General features: G+C 40.7%; 3 protein-coding genes and 1 long non-coding RNA gene across 5 annotated transcripts in view; 1 reads left to right on the top strand and 3 right to left on the bottom strand.

The window, feature by feature from the left end:
* Window positions 1-18,080, top strand: part of LOC113671115 (neurochondrin) — a 143,474-nt gene extending 125,394 nt beyond the window's left edge. The window contains exon 3 of the mRNA XM_089195825.1: window positions 15,854-18,080. The gene's annotated coding sequence lies outside the window, so the exon portion shown is untranslated. The remainder of the gene's footprint in view (window positions 1-15,853) is intronic.
* Window positions 1,013-7,365, bottom strand: LOC149053807 (uncharacterized). Its single transcript, XM_089195781.1, has one exon. It carries the CDS (start codon window positions 5,922-5,924, stop codon window positions 1,344-1,346), a length of 4,581 nt encoding a protein of 1,526 aa, XP_089051907.1. The 5' UTR covers window positions 5,925-7,365; the 3' UTR covers window positions 1,013-1,343.
* LOC113681392 (uncharacterized) lies at window positions 7,619-12,305 on the bottom strand. Its single transcript, XM_089195903.1, has 12 exons — window positions 12,163-12,305; window positions 11,660-11,710; window positions 10,994-11,065; window positions 10,866-10,907; window positions 10,449-10,526; window positions 9,976-10,023; window positions 9,746-9,849; window positions 9,100-9,183; window positions 8,817-8,895; window positions 8,390-8,491; window positions 8,139-8,220; window positions 7,619-7,913 (listed from the first exon to the last, which is right to left on the bottom strand). The coding sequence occupies exons 1-12, from the start codon at window positions 12,203-12,205 to the stop codon at window positions 7,655-7,657; spliced, it is 1,044 nt and encodes a 347-aa protein (XP_089052029.1). The 5' UTR covers window positions 12,206-12,305; the 3' UTR covers window positions 7,619-7,654.
* On the bottom strand, window positions 12,174-15,857 carry LOC149053808 (uncharacterized). Of its 2 annotated transcripts, XR_016183530.1 has the most exons (3): window positions 13,673-15,857; window positions 13,261-13,338; window positions 12,174-12,986 (listed from the first exon to the last, which is right to left on the bottom strand). It is a non-coding gene; the product is annotated as an uncharacterized LOC149053808 (long non-coding RNA). The 2 variants fall into 2 exon arrangements; XR_016183529.1 differs by having other exon boundaries at window positions 13,261-15,857.
* Window positions 18,081-18,230: the final 150 nt, after the last annotated feature.

Genomic DNA, 18,230 nt, shown 5'->3' on the forward strand with positions numbered 1-18,230 from the left:
GTATGGGGCGCATTTGTCGATTCTATTATCAATTTTTAAACCAGAACATTACAGCATCCTCATATACACCAGGGATATTCCGACACCTTACAAAGCACAAGCTCTCAATAATTTTTTTAAAAATGTGAGCTTTCAAATGTCTTAAAACGCGCGATGTATCATTGTCTTACAAAGCACGCTGTCTTAAATGACTTGAAAAGCACGTTGTCTCAAATGTCTTAAAAAGCACGATGTCTCAAACATCGTAAAATGCACGATGTGCTATATGTCTTATAAAGCACGATGTGACAAATGTCTTATAAAGCACGATGTATCAAATGTCATAAAAAGCACGATGTATCAAAGGTCTTAAAAAGCACGATGTCTTAAATGAGCTAAAAAGCACGATGACTCAAGTGTCTTAAAAAGCACGATGTCTTAAATGTCTTAAAAAGCACGATGTCTCAAACGTCGTAAAATGCACGATGTGACAAATGTCTTATAAAGCACGATGTCTCGAATGTCATAAAAGCACGATGTGTCAAAGGTCTTAAAAAGCACGATGTGTCAAAGGTCTCAAAAAGCACGATGTCTTAAATGAGCTAAAAAAGCACGATGACTCAAGTGTCTTAAAAAGCTCGATGTCCCAGAAGTCGTAAAATGCACGATGTCCCACAAGTTTTAAAATCCACGATGTCTCAGAGGTCTTAAAAAGCATGATGTCTCAAAGGTCTTATAAAGTACGATGTCTCATATGTATTATAAAGCACGATGTCTTAAATGTATTATAAAGCACGATGAGTCAAAGGTCTTATAGAGCACGAGGTCTCATATGTATTATAAAGCACGAGGTCTCATATGTCTTATAAAGCACGAGGTCTCAAATGTATTATAAAGCACGATGTCCCAATGGTGTTATAAAGCACGAGGTCTCATATGTCTTATATAGCACGAGGTCTCAAATGTATTATAAAGCACGATGTCTCAAATGTCTTATAAAGCATGATGTCTCATATGTCTTATAAAGCACGAGGTCTCCAATGTATTATTGTCAGGCAGTACAGACGACTCAAACAATGTCGAGGGCTCAATGAACACAGTCTTTATTCCTGAGCTTGACCACGAGCACTTCGTGTTACAACAACAACAAAAGTTGGGGAGCCCGGATGTAGTTTCCCTCAGGGAGGGCCTAGGTACAAGTGACGGGCCAACATCCCCCCTTCTTTGAAAAAAAAAAAAAATTAATAGTAAATAGAACAGAGTAAAGTAGGCAGGTGTAGCCTTATATGAGGTTCTGTTCGGACTGTTATCATGGAAAGTTCTGCAACCGTGCTGTTATGCAGCGCGAACGTTTATGGCAGGCATTACTTGAGTTCAAAGTCTTTGAACCGAGTTGGTGGTTTGATGAGTCTTGTGCGTGTTCTCATTTCGGGTTGGTGATCCCTTGGCTGTTCTTGAATTGTAGCAAGGGGTGTGTCGATAGGCAGCTCACTTGGGCCCGTGGCTGGTGTGCTTGGTTCTTGTGGTTGTGGAGGGGAAGGGGTGTCGAGAACTGGGCCGCTGTTACTTTTGTCCAATGAGGGAGGTGGTTGCTGTGTAGGCTGATTAGTGGGCATATTCAGCTCTGATCCTAGACGATTGTAGTGATTTGCAAGGCTGTGGCCTGGTCTAGGCGTGAGCGTGGGTGGGGTGCACGGTGGTGTTTGGGGAGGAGGAGGTGCTGCATGCCTGATGTGTATCCGATTTCGTCGAATGGTACTGTGGGGCGTTTGTATGGTGTAAGATCTTGAGTGGCGTTGTCCAGTGACACGGCCATATGCCCAAGGGTTGCCTGGTTTGCTTGTTGGTGGTCGTGCATACACAAATTCACCAATGTTGATGCTATTCTGCTCTGGGCCCGCAGTCTTGTCATAGTGAGCTTTACTGGTGTTGCGTTTGGCCTTGATTTCTGCTGATACAGTGTCACGGTTGATTGACATGGGCTCGAGAAGGTGGTCAGCTGTTGGGAGCGTCGTTCGTGTCTGGCGGCTCACCATGCGTTGGGCAGGAGAGTAGGTGTGGCCTTTTGGTGGTGTGTTTCTGTAATTGAGCAAGGCGATTTGGAAGTCATCTGATTTCTTTAGCATAGACTCCGATACTTTCACTGCTGCCTCGGCTCGACCGTTGCCCTGGGAGTGATAGGGACTTGAGGTGGTATGTTTGAACCCGTACTGAGAGGCAAAGTCCATGTAATCCTTACTGGTGAATTGTGGTCCGTTGTCTGTGTGGCAGATACGTGGAACGCCAAACCTGGCGAAATGAGCTTTGGTTTTGTTAATGACTGATGTTGCCAAAGTGTCGTCAAGTTCATCCACTTCGATCCAGTCAGAAAAATGGCACACTGTTACAAGGTAGGCTTTCTGTCTGTACTGGAAGATGTCTTGGCTGATGATCTGCCATGGTAGTGTTGGAATCGGAAGTGATCGCATAGGTTCCTTTGTTGACTTTGATCCATACTGTGCGCAGGTACTGCAGTTGTTGCACATATCAAACACTGCTTGTCTCATCCCGGGCCAGAATAGTACGTCTCGTGCCATGCGTACATTTGATTCAGGACCAAAGTGGTTTGCATGGATTTTCAGCAGCATCTCAGCTTGCATCGACTGCGGTATCATAACTTGGGCGCCTTTGTAGATGAGGCCATTGTCAGTGGTTAGCTCGTCTCTGTAGGTCCAGTATGCTCGTAGTGGTTGTGGTAGCTGCTTTCTGTCATCCGGCCAGCCTTGGGCGATTGTGGCCATTAACTTGGAGAGGTGTTCATCCTTTTTGGTCTCGTCGCGTAGGCGAGATTCGGTGGTTTCTGTGAGGCGGGGGTTGTGGGTATCGGATTCCTCTGTGAGTTCAGTCCTGAATACTTCAAAGCCTGTGACCCTGGCATGTACTGGGGTAGGTAGTGCTGCTCTTGAGAGAGTGTCTGCCAGGTAGAGTGAGGTTCCTTTCTTGTATTGGATGGTGAAGCGGTATCTCTGCAGTCTCATTAGCATTTTCTGTAGCCGTGCTGGGGCTTTGTGCAGAGGTTTTTTGCAGATGGTCTCAAGTGGCTGGTGGTCGGTGTGAACTTCGATATCTGATTTGCCATAGAGCCAGTGGTCAAATTTTCCAAATGCGTTACAAATGGCCAAGCACTCTTTTTCGATTTGGGAGTATCGTTGCTCTGTTGCGTTGAGGCTGTTTGATGTGTATGCTACGGGTTGGAGGCGTCCTTCACTATTGGGCTGAAGGAGGGCACCGCCCACGCCTTCTTCACTAGCGTCGACTTGAAGTGTGACCGGTTTATTGAGGTCATAGTATTGGAGCACTGGTGCAGTGGAGATGAGGTGTTTGGCTTTGTTAAATGCGTCATCTTGTGCTTGTGCCCACATAAAGGGGATATCTGACTTGGTGAGTTGGGTGAGAGGCCGGATGATGGTGCTGAGGTTTGGACAATAGGGTGAGAGATAGTTGGCCATTCCCACGAATCGCTGAACACCTGCTTTGTTTCGGGGTGGGGCCATTGCTGAGATTGCTGCTATCTTGTCTGGGTCTGCTTGCATTCCTCGATCAGTTATGACGTTGCCCATGAATTTGACTTGTTTTAGCTTGAACTGCAGTTTGCTCTGGTTTAATTTTATGTTCTTTTTGGAGCAGCGCTCCATAAGTGCGACAAGACGGCGGTCGTGATCTTTCTCAGCTTCTTGGTAGGTTGTTCCTTCTCCGAACACAAGTATATCATCGGCGATGCATAATACTCCATCAAGACCCTCTAGAGCTGACATGAGGCGCTTTTGAAATTCCTCAGGAGCGCTTGATATGCCAAATGGGAGGCGGAGCCATCGGTATCTCCTATAAGACGTGTGCATTGTCGTCATCAGTGACGATTCTTCATCAAGTGGTACGTGTAGAAAACCTTCTCTGACATCAACAAGTGAGAAACATTTGGCATGGCAGAGTTTATGGAGCTGTTCAGACAGTGTTGGCATTTGATACACTGGTCTGAGAATTCCTTTATTGACTGTTTGACTGGGGTCAATGCAGATTCTTGTCTTCTTTGGTGTCTCTTTAATGACTTCATTGGAGCACCACGAGGTGGGTTCCTCTACTTTCTTTATGATACCAGCTGCGGTGTATCTGTCAAGGGCTTCCTTTTCTTTCATGCGTTTTGCCACAGGGACTCGATGTATTGGCATTTGTACTGGTGAGACGTCAGCTTTTACTTCGAAATGAACTGGGGGTCCCAGGCAGCCAAGGCCTTCGAAGTTTTCAGGATACTGTGTGAGTATGTCTTCCTTGGTGAGGTTCCCGGGTGGGGCCAGGCGTCGTTTGGAAGGGATCATTATAGGTTTAGAAGGTGAGGGCGTTGCTGGGTCACCGTATGGGTTGGCACTGTCGGGTTGGTCAGGGTGGCGGCCTTTTACTCCCTTGAGTGTACCGTTGGCTTGAGCTGCTGGGTCGCCTGGGTCTGGATTGGTTTGTGACGAGCTGGCTGGGTAGGTAGGGGCTCTCTTGCCTGACGAGTCTCTTACTGCTGATGTGAGTGAGAATATTTCGTGTGCCCTGATGGTGATGAGCCCCAGTGCCTCGCAGTCGGAGCCAGAGAGAAGGGCTGGTTTGTTCATCATGACATCCCTAGGAAGTATCTGGAATGTGAGCGATTCGTATCGTTTGTTTCTTTCGCACAGAAGGTCGATCTGCCCCAGTGGTTTCAGCGGCTGGGAGTCGCCATAGGGGTGTAGTAGGTAGGGTGACTTTCTAAGCTTCATGTTTGGCATCAGCCTGAAAAGGGTATCTTCAGACAAGGTATTGCAGGTGGCGGCGGTGTCTATTTGGAATGTCACTGGGGTGAATTTGTTCCCTGTTGCAGACATGGGCAGTGTAACAAAGTATTTTTTCTTTGCGTGGGTTGTGTGGATACTGTGTATTTGCCGTGTTTCCAGGGAGTAGCACTGTTCTTGGTAGTCATCAGTGTAGTACTCCACAGGGTGTTGATCATTTGTCATCTGCAGCATATGTACGTTTTGTTCACGAGGGGGTTTTGGTTGGGACCGGCCGCGAGGTGCTCTGTGGCCTCGCCCCCTACCCTGAGCTTGCCATTGGGTAGTTCTCCTTGGTTGTTCATGTTGGGGGCCGCCTGTCTCGAGACAGACTCTGGAGAAGTGGTCGTTAATTCCACACTTAGTGCAGGTTTTGCCATTTGCAGGGCATGTTTTCCAAGGGTGAGGTCCACGTCGGTCTCCACACCAAAAGCAGGTTCCAGGCTCCCGCTTTAGTTTCATTTGTTTGTGGCTTATCCAATTAACTTGTTCCTCGATTCCTTTTGTGGCGTCTGTTATGAGTTTGTTGGCTTTTTGGGCTGACTCGAGGGCCTTGGCTTCGGCAACGACATCTTGCATGTTCTTGGGCATTCCGTCCGACTTTAAATGCGTTTTTAGTAACTCAGCTCTCATTGTGCCATCGTGCAAGCCAAAAACGAATTTGTCGCGGCACATTTCGTCGGTCAGTGCATTGTACGAGCACAGGCTGCCCGCCTGTCTGACCTTAACTTCCCATTCCTGAACAGATTCGTGTGGGCTTTGCTGAGTGTTCCAGAATTTAAATCTGTCCGCCAATAGGGAGCTTCCGATAGATCCAGTGTAGTGAAGTCGTAATTTGTCCATCCAGATCCATGGTTTTTTCTGATCATCAGCTGCTATCTGGGGTTCAATTGTGTAACGGATCACTTGCAAGGCTTCGTCCGGCATTGCCGATCGGAGCGCTGATATTTCCAGTAATGGTTTCTTGTGGTAATCTGCTCTCTCTGTCTCGGGGTTTTTCGCTAAGTTTCGGTAGTCTGCTTGGATGCAGTAGTCGTGGAATCTGAGTTCGAAGTTCTTGAAATTTTCTGACATATTCCCGCCGAGTTTCAATTCAGGTCGCTTGAGGTTCGCCATCGCTGTTTGACGAGTCGGCTGCGGTCGTTGAATTCGCTAAATGTACGTTTGCTCTCCGTAAATGCTTCTCTTGTCGATTTATCGGATCGATCCCACTCCTGACACCATGTCAGGCAGTACAGACGACTCAAACAATGTCGAGGGCTCAATGAACACAGTCTTTATTCCTGAGCTTGACCACGAGCACTTCGTGTTACAACAACAACAAAAGTTGGGGAGCCCGGATGTAGTTTCCCTCAGGGAGGGCCTAGGTACAAGTGACGGGCCAACATTATAAAGCACGATGTCTTATATGTCTTATAAAGCACGCTTTCTCAAATGTCTTATAACTAACACTGAACAGGCTCGTTTTACGAGCACTCAATTTGAAAATTTTACAAACACTTTAACGGGCGCATTTTACGAACACGTAGCAGTCGTAGTTTACGCAATTTTAAAAATTTTACGAACATTTCACGGTTGCAGTTTACGAACATTTAACGAGCGTATTTTACGAAATTTAGTCGCATTTTACAAACATTTCACGGTCGCATTTTACGAACATTTTAGTCGCATTTTGCGAACATTTAACGTATTTTTACGAACATTTAACTGTCGCATTTTACTAACATTTAAAAGTCGCATTTTACGAACATTTAGTCGCATTTTACGAACATTTAACGTATTTTTACGAACATTTAAGAGTCGCATTTTACGAACATTTAAGAGTCGCTTTTTACAAACATTTAACAGTCGCATTTTACGAACATTTAACGGGCGCTTTTTACGAACTTTAAGGTCGTACATTTTAAAAGCATTTATTACATAAGGCCATTCATTTGACCATTATTACATAAGGGTTGTTTACTGGTACTGTTTTATATAAGCCGTTTTTTCGTAAATTTAAATGGCTCTGTTTCATTGCGCCTTCGGCCCAGATACTGATATTGATCCCGATGTCTCGTATGTCTTATAAAGCACGGTGTCTCAAAGGTCTTAAGAAGCATGATGTCTCAAGTGTCTTTAAAAGCACGATGTCACAAATGTCGTAAAATGCACGATGTATTACATGTCTTATAAAGCACGATGTGACAAATGTCCTAAGAAGCATTGTCACAAATGTCTTAAAAAGCACGATGTCTCAAATGTCGTAAAAAGCACGATGTCTCAAATGTCTCAAAAAGCACGATGTTACAAAGGTCTTAAAAAGCACGATGTCTCGAATGTCTTAAAAAGCACGAGGTCACAAAGGTCTTAAAAAGCACGATGTCCCAAAAGTCGTTAAATGTACGATGTCTCTTGTTATAAACGATGTCTCAAATGACATAAAAAGCACGATGTCTCAAATGACTTAAAAAGCACGATGTCTCAAAATTTTTAAAAAGCACGATGTCTCAAAAGTCTTAAAAAGCACGATGTCACAAAGGTCTTGAAAAACACGGTCTTAAGTGTCTCAAGTATCTTAAAAATCACGATGTCTCAAATGTCGTAAAATGCAAGATGTATCAAATGTCTTAAAAGCTCGACGTCTAAAATGTCTTACAAAGACATTTGAGCGACAGTTGAGTGTTCGTAAAAGTCCTAGAATGGACGAGTTTTTAAATGTCTCACAAAGCGCGAGGTCACTAAAAAAAATCCAGGCAATCATATGTCAAAAAAGCCAGTTTGGTAAACTTTTTAAAACAGGTGAGTTTGGATTTAAAAAGGAACCAGACAATCACATGTCTCTGAGAGTGGGTAATCAAATTTGTTTAGATCCCCTTAATCAACAGTCGTGCAAAACCCACTTTACTATTTTCACTTGATATACTTTTAAAAGCCATGTATTTAGAAGCCAACATTGGCATGGCATTGACCTGGAGATAGGATGCTAGTATTGAACTGTATGGTAACTGCAAATTCTCTCCCAATTCTCCAGCAAATACTCCATTAATCTCATCATAACTTACTGATTGTCTGAGTTCATCCTCTTGTACTCTTCGGAACTCTCTTCTATCCTCCAACAGTTTTCTAAAGGTATAAAAAGATTTTATTTTAACTTATATGACAGCTAAAAGATTGATTTTTACAGGTACCACTAACATAATAAATTTTATTGCCTCTTTCACAAGACAGTGTCTATCAGGCATGGGGCATTAAGGGTTACAGAGTGAGGCTTTGTGACCTTTGCACTCTTTACACTATTTTTCATATACATTTTAAGATAAAATTGAGACATCAAGCATTGCTTCATACCTTTGCTCACACACAGCTTGTGCTGCAAGACAGCCTTCTGTCACTGCCCTTTCAATTTTACCGAGCATATCTGCATGACCTCCTACAAAATATATCACTGTTTAGTACCTTTCTCAGTTGCTTGCCAATATTTCCATGCTTCAAACATACTAATGAACATTACTGATATTACCTATCCATCAAAAGGGGAATAGCAATTTAATTTGGCAGGCCATAACATTTCTTTTCTACAAGGTAACTAATTCACTTGCCTGTAATGATGTCTCCTGTAACTAGTCTCACAGGAGACATCGTGGGCTGAAAAATGCGACACTCCAACTCCATATCTTTCGTGTGATCAGACCTCCCACAAACTGGAGTAACATTAGAATAGAAAAAGAAAACACTAAGAGATTTCTGCAAAGAAATGGCCTCAACCAACACGGCTTCATTAGCAAGAAGTAATGCCACTTGCCATTAGACCGATAGTTTTCACCAAAGGCTAATAATCATTCTGTTACTCAATCCATCTTCATTATCCATACAATCAATTTCAGCCTCTTGTATCCACAAGAAAGAAAATCATATTCAATTACAAATTCAGCCTCTTAATTTGCCTCCCAAAATCTACCCACTGACTGGTAATTTCACTTTAGCTCGACAAATATAACCTAGAAGAAGAAGTTTAAGATTAGCTACCTTCCACATCAAACTGAGATCCTACATAGGAGACCAGGACATAACACTTTTTGATGGTCTCAGTACTATCCATAAGTTGCTTACAAGAAGATTTAAACTTATTAGTCCTTATAACAAATAGAAAAATAATGTACATGTATTTAGATTAATAATTGTATAACTGTATTCTGTATGTTAGGCCATGTTCTATGTGTTAATTTAAATCAAATTATGAAATCAATCAATGTTTTTTTCCTCCCTTCTTCCTTCTACATGACCCAAAGTATGGTCAGGAACATACTCACCTAAGCATACCTGCCGCCTTATCTGTTAGTTTAAAACGTATCAGGCACACCGGCTTCCCATCAAAATGAGCCTGCAGCTGCATCTGTGTGCAAAACATTTAGAATCAAGTCAATATTACTGAATTGGGCTATCATCAAGAAGTTGAACTGATGAGAATTGGAACTTAACAATATAGGATTAAAACAGAAAAATAAGAGTGCAATCTCAAAAATGTGATCTAACATGTTGATAGGAGGTTTTTGGTAGAAAGCGATGATCTGCTAGCTTTCTGTAAAGCCTTGTTTCCAATCAAAAGTGGTGTATAATGAGGAAAAAGGTTATATTTAATGATTATTACTTTCTTTGATTGAAGTAATGAGTAATGGACTTATTCCCCTAGCCTAAAGTCTTGGAACTACCGAGCATAGTTTTGACAGTCATTCATGCTGCAGCACTACAGAGTTCACCTTTAGTAAGCTTATTCCCTTGAAGTAAATTTTAAGTCAAACTAAAGTAAATGTGAGGAGATGTATACAAATTTATTTTGAGATATGCAAATATACTATGTCAGAATGGCTCAAACTTGAAATCTGTTATTCAAGCCCAGTTTGCTGAGCATTAATGGTGAAACCCCTTAAATGTGGACTTCACTGAACACAGTATACCTGCAAAGCAGACAAGCAGATGATGGGAAGTCTTGGAGGGATTTTATGTGCCTTCAAAAACTTGCGGAAAAGTGCCACATCATAGGCTGGTCCACTAGCAGGATCTGTATATTTTTAATCGACAATAGCATAATAAAACATCAGCAACACACATGGAAAATACATGGCAGTCTACATACATTATTATTCATAATAAACATTTGGTCTCTCTAAAGAACTTATGTACTAACCAAGTTCTGCTAGTACTGTGGTGTCCTCCATCTCTTCTACTTCACCAGCTTCACAAACAAAACAAAAGTTGGGATTACAGTATTCAAATGTAAAAAGATGCAAAACCTGATTAATGAGCTGATGCAGTTCAAGGGTGAGGACATAACCCACCCAGGTTTGTGTACATGACACAACATATATATACATGGCTTTTAAAGAACATTTGCTAATTGGAGATTTAAATCCATTTTATGAGCTTATGCTAAATGCCATCAGTTTGTTCTTTCCAATTTTTTTCTTGTGACTTTTTAGTGTAGAACCAAATGAAAAAAAGGTTCCTGAAAGCTTACTAACTCAGATTCTATTTAAAAGGTGAAATCTGAAATCCCACCCACATTTGCAGTAAAAAAAATGCTAATTAATACTAAAAATAACATGCAACTTCCCCCTTAACTTACTCATCTCAGGATATTATTAATTATGACTGGCTCACCTTCTAATACATGAGCAGTAGATGGCCCTCCAAAATGCACACATTCTACCACACCCACTGAAACCTTCTCCACTTTATCTGAAAAAAAATTAAAGTATGCATTTTTTATAAGAAACAGAATGTTTTTCATTACATTAATGACGAGATTAAATTTTCATCATGTACAAAATCTAGACCTTCCAAAGAAATTAAAAAAAGTCATTTTCTTCCACTTTTTAATGTTCCAACGCAGGACTATCAAGCACAAACTCCCATTGGTTCTTTGTGTTAAACTTTTAGAGAAAATTTTGTGCTAAGAAGAGGATCTTTGTGTACAAAACAAAAGACTGGAATATTTAATTTCTTTAATTATCAGGTCTTGTGTTTTGTCTAGTTTTTCAAATCAACACAGTAATGTGTATGCCATTCACTACTTGCCATAAAACTGTCTTGTAAAATGTTCCGCAGTATTGTGAGGATCTATAATGATAAAGAAAAGATGTTATAGGGCCATTTCAACACTTGAAAACTTTCTGATAATGAGTTACATTCATTGCAATTCATACCAGTGGATATGGCATTTCTAGGTGTTGATGAGGATTGAGGTTCCATCATTTCATCATCATTGCTAAGATACCCTAGGAAATCAAAATTAAGAAAGTGAGTAAGTTCTAAAAGAAAAGGCAGATCAATAAGCAAGCAGTTATTATTCAAATAAGCCCAACATTGATGAAATCTTACTGCCCCATACAAATTCACAGTCCTTACCATTCAGATTGTTCAGATTGAGGGGCTTATTAGAAGCTGTATATAGGGTTTTCCAAAGAACTGGACTCACCAGAGAATTAACAATACGTTTCACATATTGTTCACATGCATGTATTTCTCCTTTACTTCCCAGCCACAATGAAAAATGAAGTAAGGAAAAAAGTGTCCTCAATTCCCCCCTTACTAATTCAGCCCCCTGTTCATTAGTGCAAAAAATGCTCCCTTTGACATCATTTCATGGTTTACTTGCGTCTGAGTTCATGTTCTACTTCTGGTATTTGGAAATGCTCAAAGATGAGAAAATATGTTTTCAACTAATTTTTTCCTGTCTCTCATGAAGCCTTACCCATAACTTAAACCAAATTTTCTACAAAAATTATTTTAATGTCAGATAATTATGCAAATCCCACACACAATTTGCCTGAAAAAAACACCCTTAACACGTGATGGAATGTTCTCATTACCTGGACCATCGTTGTTTACACGCTGAGGAGGTGGCGTTCGATTGGGAGTGTCTGTGAGAAAATAACAAAATCAAATGAGTTTTTCAATTTGTGGTAAAGAGTATCCACACGCTTTGGAAATAAGGCATATAACTAGGCTTTCATCATACCCATCAACAAGTTTGGAATGAAAAAGCTAAATCCTTACTATACACACAATTTTAGTGGTTTACAACATGGGATTTAGCAAAGGATACGTCATATTTACAATAGATCCGTGCAAGTTTTCAGATATTCTTTGTAGCGAAATTCAATTCATGCATGAATTTAATTTGTCATCAAGAGAACATCAGCATGTAATTCTACGAGATACCCAGAGTAACCGAGAGAATTTCACTTCTGAAGTCCATCTTATATTTGATAATCATTTCGCTGACTATTCTTAAAAGAGTCTGTCTTCCTTGGTCTTAAATCTCACCCCGACGCTACCTAGTGTAGCAGAGTCGTAATTAGTAAAAGCGTACCAAGTTGGGAGATCGTGTCTTCGAATTCCTCTTCAACTATCATCTCTCCTTCAACTTCATTCGCTGGATCTGTTTTGAATGTAAACAAAATTAAAGCTACTACTTAAATGTATCGATTGGATCTATAGCTGTAAAGATATTACAAAAGGCGAAGTAATTTGTTATCATCTTTGAAGTAATGTAGAATGAGCAAAAAGAACACCATTCCCGGGTTGGAAAAGTCAAGACAACTCCACAGGAAATGTGGATAGGCCAATGTCACATCAAATAAATATGTAGCACAAGTCGAGAGACGCAAGCCATGATCGTGGCCCCTTGAAAACTAACGTACGAGTTCGTCACCAGTCTTTTTCACTTTAAAATATCTATTCTCGACATGTAACAGTCGACTCGGGTATTCCAAAAAGCCCACCTGGTATATTTACTTCTTTTCAATTAAATAAAGGAATCAGGTTATGACATACACCGTTTCAAATTGTCATCAAGAATTATATGTCTCAATGATACAGAAAAAGAGAGTTTTTTTGTTTTAAAACTCTTACTAAAGCACATTATCTTCGTGGCGTGTTTGTTCAGCTCTTCATTGCCATACCTCACAGAAGTGTCTATGATTCTAATATGGCCACATTGGGCTTCTCTAAATTCTAAAGCAAACAAGTTTTTGACCTTTTGGTATCGAAATATCATATCGAAACACTGTAGAAGTCCCACTCTTTCACACATTTTAGTCTAGAATACGTAATTACCTTGCTCTTCAGCCTGGTCATCTGTTCTGTCGTCATGCCTTGCGTCTGCTGAATTTTGATTAACCTGGTCTTGTCGATCTATACAAGGAAATCAAAATTGAACCTGTCACAGATTTACTCGTTATAAAAATTTCAATCATACATCTATTCTTCTCTGCTATTTTTGCAGTTTTTCATTGTATACCTCACCGAGCAATTTGGAAGATAATTCCATTCGCCCAGGAATATTAGAATGCCACTGCGCGTATCTCTACATCTTACTAAAATCAAGTGAATCATCTATAGATCTTTTACATCTTGTCTAATTATTCTGTAAATGCAACTATTTCATTCATTTTAGTTTGGAATTTACCTTGCTCACCAGCTTGGTCGGCTACTCCGTCGTCTTCAGCTCCGTTTGTAGAATTCGCGCCTGCTTGTACGGGTTGGTCTTGCCGATTCAAACAAGAAAATCCCATGAAAAACAATCAAACATTGTCCTGAATACAAAGGCATCTCTGAGAGTTCTCTTTTTTGGCGTTTTGAGTCGACTAATGTTTAATTGAGAGCATTGTCCATGGAAGTAAGAGCAATGATATTTTCTAGATCAGGGCTATAAGTATGCACTTGCGTTGGAATTAGGCGACTGGCTGGTTCTTTTCTCAGAGAGTTCTGGATATTTAGTCATAATTGCAGGCTGCGATATCGTTTAGGCATATACATACCACGGTCATGAAAAGGAAAAAGAACACCACTAAATGAAACGGAACTGCTTTAATTCCTACCTATTGATGGCCGCATAAATACCCTACTTCTATTTCGGTAGACGTTTTTAAACGTGTCACCACAAATATCAGGCGCCGTGCCAACCCGTGTTAGAATATTTGTGGAGCCTACCGCTTTGTAAAACTGCAATCTGAAAAAAAAAAAATAGCTGGCACTCACTAAAAGTAACGATAAATGACGGTTGTCATAGAATTAGTATAATCGTCTTACCTTGAAATCTCTTCATCCGTGTTTAGCTGATGGAAATTATGTTTGAGCATATCAGCAATATGCGCGAAGGTCGAATTGTTACTGAACGTTATCTCTTTCACACGGCCACCCGACTCTAGTGATGCAAAGTCGGCCGCTCGCGGAACGCGCTACCGATCGGCCCAGCGTAGCAAGATGAAAGTGCGTTTCATAGTTCGCGCACGCCTGGCATTACCACTCGCCATGTTTATACTCCAGTGACTACTCTCGTAAGATTGAAGATATGGATAAATGATGTGCTGGTCAGTGCCACAGTAGATTTTGACACCTCCACCAGAAAAGGAGAGTGACACATATGTTACAAAAGGGTGTGGTTACTGAGAAAGCTTGCTAGAGAGATTTCTCACCTTCTGCGCCGAGGCATTGTTTTGAATGGCTTTGTATTAGGATGAAAAAAAAATAAATAAATAAATAAAAAGAATCATTGGCGCGAAGCTTTGTGTGCTTTCCAAATACATAACTGGACCTTTATTAACTTGATGAAAGTGCATTTATGTCGTTTTTAGTCCACGTGCAATTAACTTGAAAATTGCCAGGGAAGCGATAATGGGCGGAACAGACCCGCGTCAAATAAGATGGAAGTGGGTATATGCGATTGAAGTTGTAGATTGTCCAGCAGAACTTCTGTCTGCAGTTCGGGTTTCGTTTTGTATTGACTAAAATATGCGCATATCGGTATCAACAGACACTTGCTTGCTCCCATGGGTGTTTCATGTTTTGCACTTTAGTACCCGTCTGTTAATCAAAAAGAGCCAATAGATACCTAGGTAATTTAGTATTATCAACTGAGTTGATAACGTGAATTGGCCACCGTAAAGAGTTTAAAAGCTGACGTTTTGAGCGTTATTCTTTCGTCAGAGCGATCAATCGTTAATCGTTTTGGACTCAGTTGATAACATTTAATTACCCTATTATACTTTCCCACCGACGCAGCACCTCTAGTGAGGAAACCAAGTTATGTATTCGACAAATGAATGAAGGGGTAAGTTTCTAAAGAAACTGTGGTGCTGCGTCGGTGGGAGAGTATAGCAGGTAATTTAGTGTTAACAACTGGGTTGAAAACGTAAATTAGCCACCGTATATACGTCTCCGCTCCGCAAACATTTTTTTCCAACATCATCTTCGTGCAAACAATTTTTTTCCATTTTTTAACTGCCACAGTAGAATCTCATTTCTTCAAGAAATATTTAGCTATTTTCAGATTTGTTATTTGCTTAAAACAGAGTGACCACTTTTTAGTGCCCAAAGTGTGTCAATTTTTATTCTAATGCCTCAATTTGTTATTTTGTTTTTCATTTCAGTTTTAGTAGAAATATTTTTTAATATCTTACCTGACTTCACGTTTACAAACAATTTATTTTCTCTTTTCAGACCCTGAAAACAATTTTTTTTTAACATTTCTCATGATCATACCTGCCCTTCAGAAAAAAATGGTCCGTATGCTGGTATAAAATAACTGTTCAAAATTACAACGCTGCGTTTTTGAATTAGAAAGAAATGAATAAAAAGATTCTTCACATTCTACACATTTTACCTTTCGTAAAATGATCTTTGAGAAGGAGAAAAGCAACGGCGGAAAAAAGACAGCTCAAAAGTTTTACCTTTTCATCTTAATCATTTGACATGAAAAAAAAAAGCCTGGAAACAAATGCTATTCCAGAAAGTTTTACCAACGGTTTTTGTACGATAGTTTATAAAAGAAATATAACCCTTTCCGGCTTGCTGGTATGTCGCCTGATAAAGTTCCTGTCTGAGGTATTGTCCTCAAAATCGTCACATTCGCCCTCGAAGCTTCGCTTTTCGGTCGAATTTTTCATTTTTCGAACACTCTTTCAGTCAAGGACATTGTCAGTCCACATACCCGCGGCCTGATGGGATTTATTCACTAAATATGTAAATATACATATGTTTGTATCTGACTCTTTTTCCAGTATCAAAGAGGGCGTCGTGCAGGTAACGGACCTTGTTGGGTATTTGGCGTTATATCCACCGAGCACATACCCTGCAGGGGATATTTTCAAGTAGTGCAACGAAGAGATCGGGCAACTCTGTGCCAAATCCTACAGAGAGTACTCCTTCCTGGCTCCGAGGTCCACACTGACGATTGGGCCGCCTACAGAAACTTGCATCGCCACGTTCCCAACGTGACGGTGCATAGAAGCGTGGTCCACCAAGACAACTTCGTTGATCCCCTGACTGGAGTCCACACTCAGGAGGCAGAGTCAGCTTGGGCACGGCTCAAATACCATATAAAGAGAGAAAAGGGAGTTAGAAGAGAGGACATTCCCGCTTTCCTCCATGAGCAGATGTGGCGAGATTGGAGAGGAGGAGCAGACGTGTTCCGCAGTCTTAGAGTTTTAATGGCTAAATATCATCCACTGTAACAGAACGTGCCTTTGCGTGAGTGATGGTAAACATTGCGCTAATTTTGTCTTTTTCTCTTTCAAAGTTCTATTTTGTAACCCGTCAGATACTAAATTAGTTTGTAAACTTGCGGAGACGATAATTTTCCTCTCTAACATCATTAAACACAAATCTCTTCTCCAAATTCGGGTGTGACGATTTATTGTACCAACCAATTACCTCATATCTGTCTACGTTTCAGAGAGCGAGTTTCAGCAATGAATCTCTATATGTCAAAAATGTAATGTTACTTGAAACTTAGGGTAAACTGGGTAACTGATATGTAGGTAACTCTCTATATGTCAAAAATGTAATGTTACTTGAAACTTAGGGTAAAAAGGGTAACTGATTCTCATAAAAAGCCCTCTGGAAAACACAAGTTACTTGAGAAGGTGAGAAGTGAGAAGGATGTCGGAGTTATTGTGACTAGCTCCCTTTCATGGGATTCACATGTCCATACCATCATCGCAAAAGCCAACAAGCTACTTGGGCTTCTAAAGCGTACATGCCCTTTTCTGACCGATGTTTCAGTCAGGCGGTCCCTCTATCTGGCTTTGGTAAAGTCACAACTGTGCTATGCAACGCAAGTGTGGTCCCCAGCCCAATTCAGTCTCAAAAGTGAGCTCGAAAGAGTACAAAGACGTGCAACAAGATGGATTCTAGGCACCAGAATTGGGGAAATGAGCTACAGAGACCGGCTTATCAAGCTGAATTTGCTCCCTCTCGCCTACGACCGCGAACTTAAGGACCTTGTGTTTCTTTACAAATGTCTGAATAACTACACGGATCTAAACATCCTTAACTTTGTTTCTTTTATTTCCTACGGCCGCACCTGACGAAGTAATTCCTTCAATCTCACAACACCTTCATGTAAAACAAGTACCTTTCAGGCCTCCTATTTCAACCGAATTGTTAAACTCTGGAACTACGTCTGTACCTTATCACCCCCGTCCAAGTTTTCTAACCCGACCGCCTTTCAAACTTTTGTAGCAAAACACATGTTCTCTCTTTTCCGTTCAGTTTTTGATGTTAATAGTCCGTGCACGTGGTCAATTGTTATGTCGTGTCCCTGTCATTGATTTTTAGTTATCTAGCACTTTTTCACTGTAAGTTTTTACATTTTTCATTTTTTTTTTTTCGTTTTTATTAAGGGTAGTGCCCCGCATGGGACTCCATGTCCCGTTCCCACTGACCCTTTTGGCGTATGTCTATCCATTTTTTGTCTCTTTCCTTGTATATGTATTCATTTTGAGCTTGTAGACGTACCCAATAAAGCTGTTAAATGGAAATGAAATGGAAAATGGAAACTTTGACGAAAAAACATTACACGACGGACCAAGTACAAATGACTGGTAGAATGTGTGGGTCAGCGAAGTCGCTTTGAGTTTCTTGCATATAGATTTAACAAAAGGGAGACTTCTCAGAAACTTGCAAAGAAAAAAATTATGACAGCCTGTTGTGAAGTATGCGAGCTTTTTGGACTTTAATTTCAAGGAAACATATTTGAAAGTGCGACGGCTCTCTTCCATCAAAAAGTGACTTTTTTGAAAATTGCGAAACAATTTTGGGTTACTCATATTGAAAAAAAAAAAAAATTTTTGAGCACCGAAGATTCAATTTCGCGAAATCTTTTGTTGCCTTAAATGCTCCCTGGCATGCTCCTAGTCCTCTAATAGAACGCCTCTCAAGCGAGCGCTCCTTTCGACGTGGACGAGTTTAATAGACTCATAAACTCTTTCGTGAAAAGCTTATTGTCTTAGGGTATAGAGGCGAAACGTTTGAAAAGAAAGCTTATTTTAAAGTTACATTCACAATGAAACAACAACAGCATACTCAAGCACGTCGCCTGAACAACATTATTTCCGTTGAGCCGACCTCAGCGATATTTCAAAGGAATTTTTACGT

The sequence above is a fragment of the Pocillopora damicornis genome, chromosome 1 (assembly GCF_964200805.1).
Source record: "Pocillopora damicornis chromosome 1, jaPocDami1.2, whole genome shotgun sequence".
In the NCBI taxonomy this organism is placed as follows: domain Eukaryota; kingdom Metazoa; phylum Cnidaria; class Anthozoa; order Scleractinia; family Pocilloporidae; genus Pocillopora; species Pocillopora damicornis.